This window comes from Triticum dicoccoides, chromosome 6B (assembly GCF_002162155.2).
Source record: "Triticum dicoccoides isolate Atlit2015 ecotype Zavitan chromosome 6B, WEW_v2.0, whole genome shotgun sequence".
Classification (NCBI taxonomy): domain Eukaryota; kingdom Viridiplantae; phylum Streptophyta; class Magnoliopsida; order Poales; family Poaceae; genus Triticum; species Triticum dicoccoides.
Genome location: NC_041391.1, coordinates 92,309,103 through 92,324,108, shown reverse-complemented (window position 1 = coordinate 92,324,108; position 15,006 = coordinate 92,309,103). Strand labels below are relative to the sequence as shown.

Here is a 15,006-nt window from a genome sequence, read left to right as displayed (position 1 = left end):
CTAAAGGTCTCAACCCCATTAGTTCCGGTTCGTGCCACAAACCGCGACTAAAAGGGAGGAGCTTTAGTCGCGGTTGGCCTGGCCAACCGCGACTAAAGGCCTTTGGGCACCTTTAGTCGCGGTTGGCCTGGCCAACCGCGACTAAAGCCCGCGAGCGCCCTGGGCCCAGGCATTTGGTCGCGGTTCATCTGTCGAACCGCGACTAAAGACTTCATTAGTCGCGGTTCCTACAGTTTCGCGACTAATGGGGCTGGACGGAAGCCTCTTTTTCTACTAGTGCCAACTCTTCTCACCGTCTCAAAATGTAGGTTTCATCCTTCGTTAGCGAAGCCTCGCTCACGCCGCTGCCCGCTGCTAGCCGTCCCAGGTCGATGAATTGTGGCTTTGGAGAACATGAAACACTTGTTGCTCGAACCATTCTTCTTCTTGTTGCCCTCAGAAGCCATGCTACGAGATGTTTTTCCTCTCAAATTCCTAGGAATTGCCCCACACTTCGCGAAGGGCTCGAGACCGGGTCTACAACAAGCGCCACTCTTTAAAAATATCAAAAATATTTACTTTACCGTTTATCTATCTCTATCAGATCTCAATAACCATGAAGGGATTGACAACCCCTTTATCGCATTGGATGCAAGTTGTTGATTGTTCGTGCAGGTATTCGGCGACTTGTGCTTTATCTCCTACTAGATTGATACCTTAGTTCTCAAACTGAGGAAAATACTTATCTGTACTTTGCTACATCACCCTTTTCTTTTCAAGAAAAAAATCAATGCAAGCTCAAGAACTAGCAGTTAGTCCCAAAAAATGATATAAAGCTGCTATAAAATGATTGTAAAACATCTAAGAATGAAAATATAACATCATGGAAGAATCAAAAAATATAGATACGTTGGAGACGTATCAACAACCCACTCGACGTGTGAGCGAGATGACGACCCTGCCGGCCTGCTCCCTCCCGTGCGCCTCCCTAGTCTGCAGGCGATGGTGTAGCCTCCTCTCCGACCCTGCCTTCCGCCGCCGCTTCCGCATCCACCACACCACAGCCCTCCGCTCCTCGACTTCGTCAACGCGAACCAGGGCATCGCCTTCCAGACAGCCTTGGACACCCCCAACAGCCTTCCCGGCGGCCATTTCTCCCTCAAGCTCGACGACTGCTACAAGACCCTCGGATGGCGCCACGGCCTCACGCTCTTCTTCCTTTCGATCTTGATCCATGTCGTCGTGTGGGACCCGTCGCCGGCGTCCAGCACCGCCTGGCCGCCCCCCTCCCGGGGTTCGGGTTCCACCCGTTGGAGAACCCATATATGCATATTGTTTGTTTCTTTGATAAAATAGTTACAGATAAGTAAAAGAATATTTTTTACCAATAATCCATATCCCAACATTAATTGAACAAATTGTTTATTTTTTGTTGGGAAAAATAAAAATAAACAAAAGAACGACCTTAGGAAGGCTTGAACCCAATACCAACCAAAGCAAACTTGCACGCACTAGTCAACTTTCCAGTAGAGAGGTTCAATAGTACTAGACGACATACGTAAGTCATACCTTCTAAACCCTACCGCCAAAGCCTATGACGGTAGGGTATGTTCAACATCAAACGAACGTGACGGCATAGTCAAGTCCTACCGCCACAACCCTTGACGGTAGACTGTGTTACCCTACTGTCAAGGACGATGGCGGTGGGAAAAGGATCAGATGATGATTTTTTCTCGGACCAGGGTCAGATCATGCTAAAGTTTTTTTAAAAGGGTCAAAACAATGAATTGGCTCGCGCGTGTACATTACTCCTACAACAGTGGCGGTATTCTAAAACAGTGGTGGTGTTTGTTTTTAAAAGGACGCATATAAAGATGTATGCAACCCCCCACAAATTTGTTTGCAGATTAAGAAAATGATATGTGTAGTACTGTTGGAAGTTGAAAGTACTACTGATCTAAACACTCTTATATTCTTCACAGAGTTACCACAAAAAAAAATTCTTCATAGAGGGAGTACCTTTTTTTTTGCATTTTCTGTTTTGAACTTCTGCCTTCGCAAATAAAAAAACAAAACCAAATCGTGGGCTTCGATGTTGGGCGACGCTAGGCGCCGGCGCACCGGCCGAAGTTTCGGCCGGTCCGCTGCCAGGCGTTGGATCCTGTACAAATAAACGGTCTGGATAGCGCGATTGAGTCGTCTTCTCCCTTCCACACACGCGTGAAGAAAAAAGAAAAAAGGGAGATCTCCATGCTCGCCGCCTGTCTCGCGCAATCCATGCTTGCCGGCCACCCTGCGCCGCCCGCGCTCGAACCCGTGCTCCCTGGCCATCCTCGCGCCGTCCGCATCCGCGCCTGTGCTCGCCCACCCTCGCGCCGTCCGCATCCGCGCCTGTGCTCGCCCACCCTCGCGTCGTCCGTGCTCGCGCCCATGCTCGCCGGCCACACTCGCGCCGTCCATGCTCGTGCCCATGTTTGCCGGCCACCCCCGCGCTCGCGCCCATGCTTGCCGGCCACCCCCGCGCCGCCCGTGCTTGCCGGCCACCCCCGCCCGCGGCTAATCTTCGCCGAGCCTGCAGAAACACCATGAAAAAAAGGATGTAGCTAATCTTCGTCATGAATGGACGTAGCAAAAACATTTGCCGGTTGTAGCAAAATCGACGACGCTTCCAGCAAAAAATCCAAAGATGATAGTAGAACAAATAGGTGCTAGTTCCAGCAAAAACTAAGACAATGGTAGCAAAAAAATCATTTGGTTCCAGCAAAACTCAAAGACAGTGGTAGCAAAAAAATCATTTGGTTGCAGCAAAAAGCAAAGCAATGGTACCAAAAAAAAGAGTACTGGATCTTGCAAAATTCAGAGACGATGGTATTACCAAGTAGCAAAAATTACCGTCAGTAGCAGCAAAACACATCTCTGTTTCCAGCAAAACAACATCTTGGTTCCAGCAAGATTCAGAGACGATGGTAGTACCATGTAGCAAAAATTACCGTCGGTGGCAGCAAAACACATCTATGTTTCCAGCAAAACAAACATCTTGGTTCCAACAAAATTCACCGCTGGCACCAATTCGAGCAAAGGAAACACCAGTTCCAACAAAAAATTCCTCCCATAGCAGAAAACATATCACTGGTTCCAGCAAAAATAGAACTTGGTTCCAGCAGAAAATCACCGCCGACACCGATCCAAGGAAAAAGAACACACCAGTTCCAGCAAAAATTACAGCTGGTAGCAGCAAAAAAACACCACGGGTTCCAGCATCCCTGATGTCACCGTTTCCAGCGCCGCCGCATCCCGCAGGTGGCCGTCGCCGGTCGCAGCTCCTAGACGGCCGGTTGCAGCTTCCCACAAACCGATTGCAGTAAAAAAGTGAGGACCTCCGAAGTAGCAGGCACGACTGCTGATCTGCTGGTGGCCGCTTCGGCTCCACGGCAACGCTCGCGGCGGTGGCACACCAAATGACAGCCGAGTAATAAGAGGTGGAGCGGTGGGAGCAGCGGCGTCACAGGAGATGGAAGAAAAAGATGGATGTGGATTGATTGTGTGGCCAGCAGCACCCGTGAGAGAGGATAAGGGAAGTGGGCGGTTGTGAGTGGACGCGTGGCTCTCGTACATGAGCGTACGCGCGTGACTGAGCGAGTCGACCGGCCGAAGCTTCGGCCGGTCCGCCGGATTTAAACGTTTCCCTTCGATGTTTGTCTACCCATGGGCCATGGGCTGTCGAAGCATCAGAACAAAATGGACTCACGGGGGCTCGCACTGCCAGCGTCTCCAACTTCGCATCTTGCCTACTGGTTCGAGCCCACCGCCACTCCCCACAAGCGAGCTCTAGGGCGAGATGAGCAGCCGCCGCCGCCGCCACGCCCGCTCGCCGCCGGCCGCGCCGCTGGACGACGACGACCTCCTCTCCGAGATCCTGCTCCGCCTCCCCCCGCAGCCCTCATCACTCCCGCGCGCATCCCTCGTCTGCAAGCGATGGCGCGGCCTCGTCTCCGACCCCGGCTTCTTCCGCCGCTTCCGCCTCCGCCACCGCCGCAACCCTCCTCTCCTCGGTTTCTTTGACAGATTTCTAGGTCAGAAGTTCCGGTCTACCCTGGAGGCCCCCAATCGTGTCCCTCCCGAGCGCTTCTCCTTGCAGCGCCACGAGGATGAAATGCGCTCCTTTTCCCATGGATGCCGCCATGGTCTCGTGCTCATCTCCCTTCTCAAGCGTCACCAGGTCCTGGTCTGGGATCCCGTCACCAGCGACCAGCACCGCATCCCCTTTCCCGCGCCGTTCGATACAGCCGTGGTCAACGCGGCGGTGCTTCGCGATGCGGGAGACGCCCAGCACTTCCAGGTGGTCTTGGCAGTGGCAGGCACCGATGCCGAACATCATAGACGAGCGCTCGCCTGTATTTACTCGTCAAAGACCGGCTTATGGGGGGATCTCGTCTCAACACCCATTCCATACCAGGCTAATGGGAACAGTATTCCCACATTGGTTTATACCGATGATGCTGTTCTGGATGGAGATTCCCTTTACTGGAAGCTTGTGGGGAATTTGATTGGAATTCTTGAGTTTGATCTGAAGAAGCAGACCCTAGCTGTGATACAGGTGCCAATGGACATCCTCAAAGGTAACAGCTTGCAGGTTATGCGGGCCGAGGGTGGTGGGCTTGGTTTCCTCTTCGTGTCAGACTCGGATTGCACCGCCCGGTTATGGAAGAGGAAGACCAACCGTCATGGTTTCGCTTCATGGGAGCTTGCAAGGAGTATTGATCTGGACAAGCTACTTTCCCTGGAACCAGAAGAGAAAGCCCCCCTAGTGATACTAGGGTATGCTGAACTGAATAATGTGGTGTTTCTGCAGACAGCTATCGGCGTCTTAATGGTCCAGCTTGAGTCACTGAAGTTCAAGAAGCTTTTTAAAACAATGACCTTTTCTCGCTATCATCCATTCGAAAGTGTCTACGGTGCAGGTAATAGCATGCCTTACATTGTGGGTACAACAAAACCAGGTTATTTTTTGATAATTGGCTGTTGAAATTATGTTCATATCATTTCTTGTTGAGCCAACAATTTTAGATAGTGTCATATCATTTGTTCCGTTTGCTGCTTGATGATCTCTGTATAGCGATGATGTTCTGTGGTACTCTGTTCTGAATACAAGATTGCCAAATTCTTTGTAGAATAATCGAACTAAATTTCATCATTGTCTGCCCATTGATAGGTGCAAGAATTGTATAATGGTAGTTTTAGTTCATACCTGCAGTGCCATTTTTCTTCAAGAGGAGATACACAATTTTTTGGAAGTTGACTACATGAAAAAACTGGCTCGAACCCTCTGGAGGCTTAAGCCTAGTTATATTTATTTCATTCTGTAGGCTATATCTGCTGATATTGCTAACAGTCTTAATAACCACTTGGTTTGAAAATTACGAATAATTGTTCATTTATCACTTCTAGGATTGTCCTCACTGGGGCAAGTCCATTTGTACCAGGAAAATAATAATAACCAGAGTTCATTTTTATCATTTTGTGCTAAATTTATCAAACTGAGTTATTTTTCTCGAAGTACAGCTATGGATTTATCTGTATACGTAGTTGATGCCTCCTTGTTTCTGTTTGTATTTCCTCCGATTGTCTTTGTGTTGTTTGTTTTGGGTTGGAGCCTAATCTCTCTTTTTGGTCTACTGATAACTGTTATTGGTTACAAAGTAGGGCTCTCATCATATGAGGTAGGAAATAGCAAAGCTTGATATCATATCATAAGAATAGGGGAGGAACTAAGCCACTAATACTTGGCGCCACATGACACATTGTTCGATTTCTTATGCTGTAGGAGCATGTATTACTGGTGGACACGCCAGGGCTGAGCTTATGCTCAATGCGTAAGATGATTGTCGGTTTACTAAAGCAGGTAAGCTTATCTTATACTGACATTCTGCCTCCTATCTACTGGTTGTGCTCTTTTGTTTGCCCTCCATTCTATCCGGCTCCTTTGCTTTCGGTTATACCTGTTTACTACTCTCCAAGTTCGTTTTGGTACTGTGGGCTCTTCTTTCTCTAGCTTCTCTCCATTGACTTATGACTTTGGACCCTTCCCCATTCCCTATTTGTGCCCCCTGAATATTGGAATGCTGTAATGCTAGGTAGTAATAAATGAAGCACTAGCCCCTTACTGTGCTTGGGGATATATTTCTGCTTTTGTTTACTCTCACGGAATTGCTTCAACTATTTTTTCCTGTGGTTATGGGTCTATCAAGTCCTAGTGTGATTTGCATGTTGTCTCGTCTATACAAGTACTCCCTCTGTAAAGAAATATAAGAGCATTTAGATCACTAAAGTAGTGGTTTAAACGCTCTTATATTTCTTTACGGAGGGAGTAATTGATAGCTAAAAACACATGAACATATCATTTCATAGTTCCTTTATTTATATGGATTTATTGTCAAGCCATTTCACATTGCTGGTTATTTTGGATTATTGTGATACCTGGTGAACAAATGATTGCGACAATACTTTGAAGAGTGTGTCTTCATTAAGTCTTATACTGCTGTTTATCGTTTTGCATGCAGTTATTCTAGTTTCATGGACGATTATTCTAGTGTTAGGTTGTTTTGTTAAACATTTTATTAGCATGCCACTTGCTGTCTACCGATTTGAATATATTGTAATTGGCCAGTGGCCAATATATGTAGTTATGCTTTGTGTGATGTGTAATTTTTTCAAATTTGGCCACCTGGACGTTTAATAGTCAATATCAAAATTACACGACTAATTCATCTTAAAAACTGCTTTAGTCATTAATAATATTTATGTCTTTTTACTAGCATTATTAATATAAGTGGCGGTGAAATTATTTCTTTGTCACAGATTACTTAAGGATATCTATATGGTTAGCAAAAAGAACGTTTTAGATAGGAAGATAGAGATGTGTTTTGTTAGGAAAGTTAGGATTCTATTGATAGCTTCAAGTTTAGCCTTCCCTGTAGATGTTAGGGCAACTAGTAACATTTAATCCTTGCACCCTGGTGGGCCAACCCTTCCTCCTTGGAGCTATACCCTCAACACTGTCACATTCATCGGTATTAGGACCCGTACCTATCTTAGCCTGTGACATGCTTGATGTTGTGCAGGGTAAAGAAAGAAGTATCAATTAGTAAGATGATATAAATGATCCCTTGCTTCTGGCTTGTACCACATAATTTTGTTGAAATTCTATTTGCTAGTGACTAGTTGAGCTCATACATTTCCAAAAAGTATGTATATGAGATAGGAGCTTTCCAACTCCATGAGCCCGTCATATACCCATTGTTCTCTTAGGCTCTACTCCAGACCAGTACCCCAAATACTTCTAATGTTAGAAGTTGAAGGTGTGCCATTATGTTACAAATGACCTATTAACTATTATTGTTCTCTCTTTCTAATGTTGTCTAATATAATAATATTGCTGAGATGGTTCACCTTTGGAACTCACAATTTCCACAGTGATGGTGAAACTAATGTTCACTGTTTCAATAGTTGTGAGAATAATTCCCAACGAATTTTCCCGTATTAATAGCAAAGAATTGTTTGACTAATGATATTTCTTGCTTTGCAGGTATCTATCTAGAGCTACATTCTGCTGTCTGAGATGCAGCAATGGGTTGTTTGGTGTTGATTCTTCCATTTTAGTGTGCAGCATGCACTGATTAACTGTGAAGTGCACTTGTAGGAATTGGTCCACCTATCTATTATCTAATTTCTGTAGACATTTGTCAGCTGGCTTGAAGGTTGAAGGCACAACGACTTGCTTCGGTTAATGAGTACTCACCATGTGGTTTCTTTAACCTGCTCTATGCTTTCCAAGCAAGCACGTTTTGGTGGGTTCACCTGTCAAATTATCTTTCATTGCATTTTAGTGGGTGCGCATGTGTTCGCGCTTTGATTTATCTTCCATCTTGCATCGGGCGTGGAGATTTTGGCACCTGGTTTCTGCCTATGTTCCAGCATGTGCCATCTTGTGTGTTCTGGTTGAATTTGTGTCTGATTCCGTTGCATCAGTCAGGCCTGGGAGTAGCTCCTGTGTGTTGAATTGTGCCTGCCTTATAGCATTGCTCTTTGCCAGTGCCTGCATAAATAGCTGGTGATTCAACCAGGGTCCGGTTTCATCGCTATATTTTGATTTTGGACAAAGTTTGGATGAGCTATCTAACATTTGGATTCTTTTGAGAGTGTTTAAGATACAAGGCCTCACTTCCCAAAAAAGATGAATAATCTATCTGCTGTGATCAGGACAGCTATAGGCAATATTGGTTCGTTTGATGGTATGCTCTCTCAGACTGGGAAGCAAACCGCAAACAATTAGCAGCAGCTATGTAGAGGAAATTGAAAAATATTACACGTGATGGTTTCTGGTTTGTTCAAATGCAGTGCAGATTACTGTCAAGACCTAACTAGGATCTACGGGAAGGATCAAGTATTTGTGGACGAAAATTGTATTTTACTCTCCGAGATCCCCTTTTGTATTGATAAGTATAAGCTATATGAGTATGAGATAAGCCATTGAGGCAATCTTCTGGAGAAAGGAATGAATGACGATGACAGCCACACCCCGGCTGTAGTTATAGGGACAAATGACGATGACAGCCACACCCCGGCTGTAGTTATAGGGACAGCCTTTCAGCCGGCAAGACGGTGAAAGTAAACAGTAACGGTGGCTAACGGTATAGAAAAAGATCTAGGAGTGATCTTGATTGTTGATTGCGGCGAAGCTTTTTCTGAACATCTACAGTTAACTGAAACATGTCGATGCCTGACATTGCCCCCTTCTTGAGTTACGACGAGTCCTCACATCGTAGTTGATGCCGTTCGCCATGCTTGCATGGTTGTTTTGAAGAACTCTGGGAATGAATACTTGATAAAGTCTGCATCTTTCTACGTAGCTTCTTCATCTGTCATGTTTTGCCACTGAATCAACCACTGTACCACTGGTAAGTTGCTGCGTGGTATCTGTCTGACTTGGAGAACTGCTGCTGGTCCCATCTTTAGTGTGCGGTCACTGTTAACCATTGGAAGCATTGGGCTAGGAATTGCCTTGCTGCCGATGTGCTTTTTAAGTTGACTGACATGAAAGACTGGATGAATCTGTACATCCTGAGGAAATTGGAGCTTGTATGTTGAGTTTCCCACCTTTTGAATGACGAGGAATGGACCATAATATTTGTTCTGAGGTTTAAGAGCATCTTTGAAGCCAAAAGCAGCCAATCAGTATGGGGCCATTTTTCAAATAGACCATATCTCCTACCGAAAAAGTTCTCTCCACTCCTTTTAGGTCTGCATACCTCTTCATCTTGTTTTGAGCTTTGCATAAATTATCCTTCAAGTGCTCCAACATCTATTGCTTGGAAGACAGAAAATCTTGTGCTTTCACATCATCAGGGCCAGGTATTGCTAGTTCTGAAATCAAGGGTGGGGGAAAACCATACAATGCTTGAAATGGAGATATTTTCAGAGCAGTGTGATATGTAGAGTTGTATTCAGCTAATGACAGCCAGGATAGCCACTTCTGGGGTTGATCAGTAGTCATGCATCTTAGATATGTTTCTAGACGCTGATTAACCCTCTTTGTTTGACCATTGGTTTGAGGGTGGTATAATGTACTGTACCTCAGTTCCACTTTTAAAGCAGCAAATATGTCCTTCCACAATTTGCTGGTGAAAATCCTATCCGTGTCAGATATGATCAGCTTGGGGGGGGGGCATGCAACCTAATGATGTTGTCCACAAAAGCTTGAGCCACAGACAAAACTGAGTAGGGGTGAGATAGTGGAATGAAATGACTGTATTTGGTAAATCTGTCTACTACCACCATAATCACATCCTTGCCATTGGACTTGGGTAACCCTTCCACAAAGTCCATTGTGATATGTTGTCAAGCCATGTCTGCCACAGGTAAAGGATCAAGCAATCCAGGTTGCAAACAAGTTTCATGCTTTGCTCTCTGACGTATAGGGCAAGCAGCAATGAAATTCTCTACATCACTCTTTAGGCCCTGTGTGACGCCCCCGATTAAATCGTACACTAATCATGCACGCAAATGTGTACGATCAAGATCAGGAACTCACGGAAAGATATCACAACACAACTCTAAAAGTAAAAATAAGTCATACAAGCATCATAATACAAGCCAGGGGCCTCGAGGGCTCGAATACAAGTGCTCGATCATAGACAAGTCAGTGGAAGCAACAATACCTGAGTACAGACATAAGTTAAACAAGTTTGCCTTAAGAAGGCTAGCACAAACTGGGATACATATCGAAAGAGGCGCAGGCCTCCTGCCTGGGATCCTCCTAAACTACTCCTGGTCGTCGTCAGCGGCCTGCACGTAGTAGTAGGCTCCTCCAGTGTAGTAGTCGTCGTCGACGGTGGCGTCTGGCTCCTGGGCTCCATCATCTGGTTGCGACAACCAGGAAGAAAGGAAAGGGGGGAAAGGGGGAGAAAAGCAACCGTGAGTACTCATCCAAAGTACTCGCAAGCAAGGATCTACACTACATAGGCATGGGTATATGTGTAAAGAGGCAATATCGGTGGACTGAACTGCAGAATGCCAGAATAAGAGGGGGATAGCTAGTCCTATCGAAGACTACGCTTCTGGCAGCCTCCGTCTTGCAGCATGTAGAAGAGAGTAGATTGAAGTCCTCCAAGTAGCATCGCATAGCATAATCCTACCCGGCGATCCTCCCCTCGTCGCCCTGTGGAAAAGCGATCACCGGGTTGTCTGTGGAACTTGTCTGGGTGTGTTTTATTAAGTATCCAGTTCTAGTTGTCATAAGGTCAAGGTACAACTCTGGGTCGTCCTTTTACCGAGGGACATGGCTATTCGAATAGATTAACTTCCCTGCAGGGGTGCACCACATAACCCAACACGCTCGATCCCATTTGGCCGGACACACTTTCCTGGGTCATGCCCGGCCTCGGAAGATCAACACGTTGCTGCCCCACCTAGGCCTAACAGAGAGGTCAGCACGCCGGTCTAACTCCTATGGCGCAAGGGTCTGGGTCCATCGCCCATTGCACACCTGCACGTTGCGTGGGTGGCCGAAAGCAGAACTAGCCCCCTTAATACAAGAGCAGGCTTACGTTCCAATCCGGCGCGCGCCGCTTAGTCGCTAACGTCTAGAAGGCTTCGGCTGATACCACGACGTCGAGTGCCCATATCTTTCCCGCGTAGTTGGTTAGTGCGTATAGGCCAGTGGCCAGACTCAGATCAAATACCAAGATCTCGTTAAGCGTGTTATTATGAAGCAACCGCGAACGCCGACCAGGGCCAGGCCCACCTCTCGCCTAGGTGGTCTCAACCTGCCATGTCGCTCCGCCACAAAGATCCACACAGAGGGCCATCGGGACAAAGGTCCTTTCAGCCCCCAATCCGTGAATCACTCGCGGGTACTCTTCGAGCCAACCCTACTTTAGTCACCATCTGTATAGTATGTATATATGTATAGTATATACCCGTGATCACCTCCCGAGTGATCATGGCCCGATAGTATAGCAAGGCAGACCGACAAGAATGTAGGGCCACAAATGATAAACTAGCATCCTATACTAAGTATTTAGGATTGCAGGTAAGGTATCAACAGAGGTAGCAACAATGTTAGGCTATGCATCAGAATAGGATTTACGGAAAGCAGTAACATGCTACACTACTCTAATGCAAGCAGTATAGAGGAGAATAGATGATATCTGGTGATCAGGGGGGGGGGGGCTTGCCTGGTTGCTCTGGCAAGAAGGAGGGGTCGTCAACTCCGTAGTCGAACTGGGCAGCAGCCGCGTCGGTCTCGGGGTCTACCGGAAAGAAGTAACGGAGGGGGAACACAATAAATAACAGAGCAATCAAAGCATCACAAAGTGAGACGCGGCAATATGCGGTGCTAGAGGTGACTGTCGGTGTCAAAACCGGCGGATCTCGGGTAGGGGGTCCCGATCTGTGCGTCTAGGCGGATGGTAACAGGAGACGAGGGACACGATGTTTTTACCTAGGTTCGGGCTCTCTTGATGGAGGTAAAACCCTACGTCCTGCCTGATTAATATTGATGATGTGGGTTACAAGAGTAGATCTACCACGAGATCAAGGAGGCTAAACCCTAGAAGCTAGCCTATGGTATGATTGTTGTTCGTCCTATGGACTAAAGCCATCCGGTTTATATAGACACCGGAGAGGGCTAGGTTACACAGAGTCGGTTACAATGGTAGGAGATCTACATATCCGTATCGCCAAGCTTGCCTTCCACGCTAAGGAAAGTCCCATCCGGACACGGGACGAAGTCTTCAATCTTGTATCTTCATAGTCTTGGAGTCCGGCCGATGATGGTAGTTCGGCTATCCGGACACCCCCTAGTCCGGGACTCCCTCAGTAGCCCCCGAACCAGGCTTCAATAACAACGAATCCGGCGCGTATGTTGTCTTCGGCGTTTGCAAGGCGGGTTCTTCTTCATGCTCCATGTGTTTGCCGGATAGTGTCCGGTTGCTTCATAAATGCTGCGCTCCTTGGCTTCCGCGTCCAATAATGGTCTTCTTCCACGCGTCGCACGAATGCGAAAAGCCAGGGTATTTTTATGTTTTACCCCCTAGCTGCGCAAATAAGCTGCCTATAAGAGAGGCGAGGATCCAGATCCAAATCGCATCATCCTCCTTCCGCAAGCACTCATCGAGGCGCATCTGACACAAAACCCATTCCAACATGGACAGTCGACGCGGCTCCTCTTCTCGCGCCCCCAGCCCTAAGCCAGGAGATTGGAGGAGATGCTCAGTCCCGCACAGCGAGTTAGTAAAGCTCCAAGCAGAGGGATATCTTCCCCCGGCCTACATGGTTCCGGTTCGAGCCGGACTGGCCACCTACAAAGGTGGGAAGCAGGTGGAGAGCGCCCCCAATCCCTCCAAAGGAGAGAGGGTGTGCTTTGTCTCCTACTTAATAAGGGGACTCGGATTTCCTATACATCCGTTTCTCCGGGGGCTCCTGGAGTTCTACGGACTCCAGCTTCATTACCTTACACCTGCCTCCATTTTGCACATCGTGGGCTTCGTAGCTCTGTGTGAGCTGTTCTTGGGCATTGAGCCCCATTTTGCGCTGTTGAAGAGGCTGTTTTGCCTCGTACCCCGTTCTCACGAGGGGTCGATATATCAAGTGGGCGGAGCCGAAATATGGCGCATCGCCGGGACCTGATACCTGTCCGGGACCCCGAAGAAGATGTCCGAAGATTAGCCTTCGGAGTGGTTTTATATGGAGGACGCTTCGCTGACGGATCCAGTCCGGATCGGCCTTCCGGAGTTCAGCAACACTCCCCTGAAGAAACGCCTAAGTTGGCGCCCACGGAGCCCTCGACGAGAAGATGATAGTAGCGTCCATTACTTGATGGGCCGGATACGGCTACTAGCCTATTCCGGATTAACCATGATCGGAGTCATGGCCACATGCATTATGCGTGGGGTGCAGCCGCTCCAATATAGGGGCCAGCCCATGTGGGACTTCAACGGGGACGACGACGCCACCCGCTACGGCCGCAAGGGACCTGGCTCGGCCGACGATCTGGTGAAGATCCTGTTCGGCTTGTACAAGGGGGAGAAGGAGGACTTCCTCCGCACGAATCCTCTGAACGGATTTTCCATGAACAACCCTCGGAGCTGGGTAAGCGGTCGCATGCATATCTGAACCGTGCCTTTAAAGGCAATTGTCTTATTGTATGATTTTGACACAGGAACTGCGTCGGGATGTGGAGGGCATAAAAAGCCCAGCCCCACAACCCGAAGACCCAGAAAGGTCCCTTGATCCGGCCTCCGAAGAGGATCCGGACTTAGCGGTGGAACTGATCGACGGGGTGTACCACCAGCTCAGCATAGATAATGCTTTAGTCGCCATTATGGCTGACTACCCCGGTTTGTGTCCGGCTTCCCCGGTGAGTACGACCGAAGTCCTAGCGCTGTTACTTCTTTAATGCTTAGTTCTGACCACCGTGCACCAATGGTGTTCGACAGGAAGCGCCTTTACAACAGGAAGTCGAGCCTGCGGCGACCGGCCAACAAGGATTAGTCCGGCCCAGCAGGCGGAAGAGGAGTGCGACGCGAACTGAAACGTCGCCGCAACGGTACGGAGCACCGCTGTTTTTTAAGGGAAGGATTCCCAGGAGGTATATTAATGCTCATAACTTTTCCAGAAAGAGCGCTCGCCGGACAGTGTCCGGAGAGGTTGCCAATCAAGCCCCCGCCAGCCATGCTCCAACGCATGGTCCGGAAGGGGAGGCGAATACAAGGCATGAGTCGGACGCTCCTCCGACGGAGGATGCCGACAGGCTGTCCGCCACCCGGTCTGAGGTGGAGAGCACCATGAATCACAGGCGTCGCCGGACAGTTCTTCGTGACGCATGTTTCTCCCCGGAGGCGTTAAATGCCTTTGATGCGGGAAACGCGCACCTCCGTGCCGCTCAAGATGGGTTAACTAGAGCCACGGAGCAGTATGTGAAAGACATACGTGTAAGTAATTTTAATAGTTATATATGCCAGTAGCCCCCGAGACTTAAAACGGTTAAGATAACTGATTTAAGGATCAATTGTTATGCAGGATCTGACGGAGAAGAATACCCATCTGTCCCAGGAGCTCCAAGAGTGCAAGGCCCAACTTGAGGCCGCACTGGCCGCCACAGGGGGAGCCACAGAGACCCCCGCTGGTAAGACGTACTTTGAAAAGATAATCAATTAACAAAGTGCGGCGTGAATCTGACAATAATATTGCAGAGGGCGCCAGACTAGATCCGGACAAGCAACAGCTACTGCGTCAGCTAAAGGCTTGCGAGAGGGTGCTTATGAAGGTGCAGCAGGAGAGAAAGAAGCTCCAAGATGCCCACACCCATCTAGGAGAAGAGCTGAAAGGTGTTCGGGCCCAGCTGTCTGGCTCCTTGAAGGAGAATCAGCGACTTCGTCGCGGCATTTATAGTAAGTGCTTGAGCAAATTCCTTTGAAAAGAAGAATTCGGCGAGGAAGTCGTTTGACAGAAATATGTCTTTAGGTG

General features: G+C 48.0%; 1 protein-coding gene across 1 annotated transcript; it reads left to right on the top strand.

Annotated features, from left to right (window-relative positions):
• The first annotated feature begins 3,779 nt into the window (after window positions 1-3,779).
• LOC119324377 (F-box protein At5g03970-like) lies at window positions 3,780-7,982 on the top strand. Its single transcript, XM_037598167.1, has 3 exons — window positions 3,780-4,940; window positions 5,804-5,881; window positions 7,565-7,982. The coding sequence occupies exons 1-2, from the start codon at window positions 3,818-3,820 to the stop codon at window positions 5,854-5,856; spliced, it is 1,176 nt and encodes a 391-aa protein (XP_037454064.1). The 5' UTR covers window positions 3,780-3,817; the 3' UTR covers window positions 5,857-5,881; window positions 7,565-7,982.
• Window positions 7,983-15,006: the final 7,024 nt, after the last annotated feature.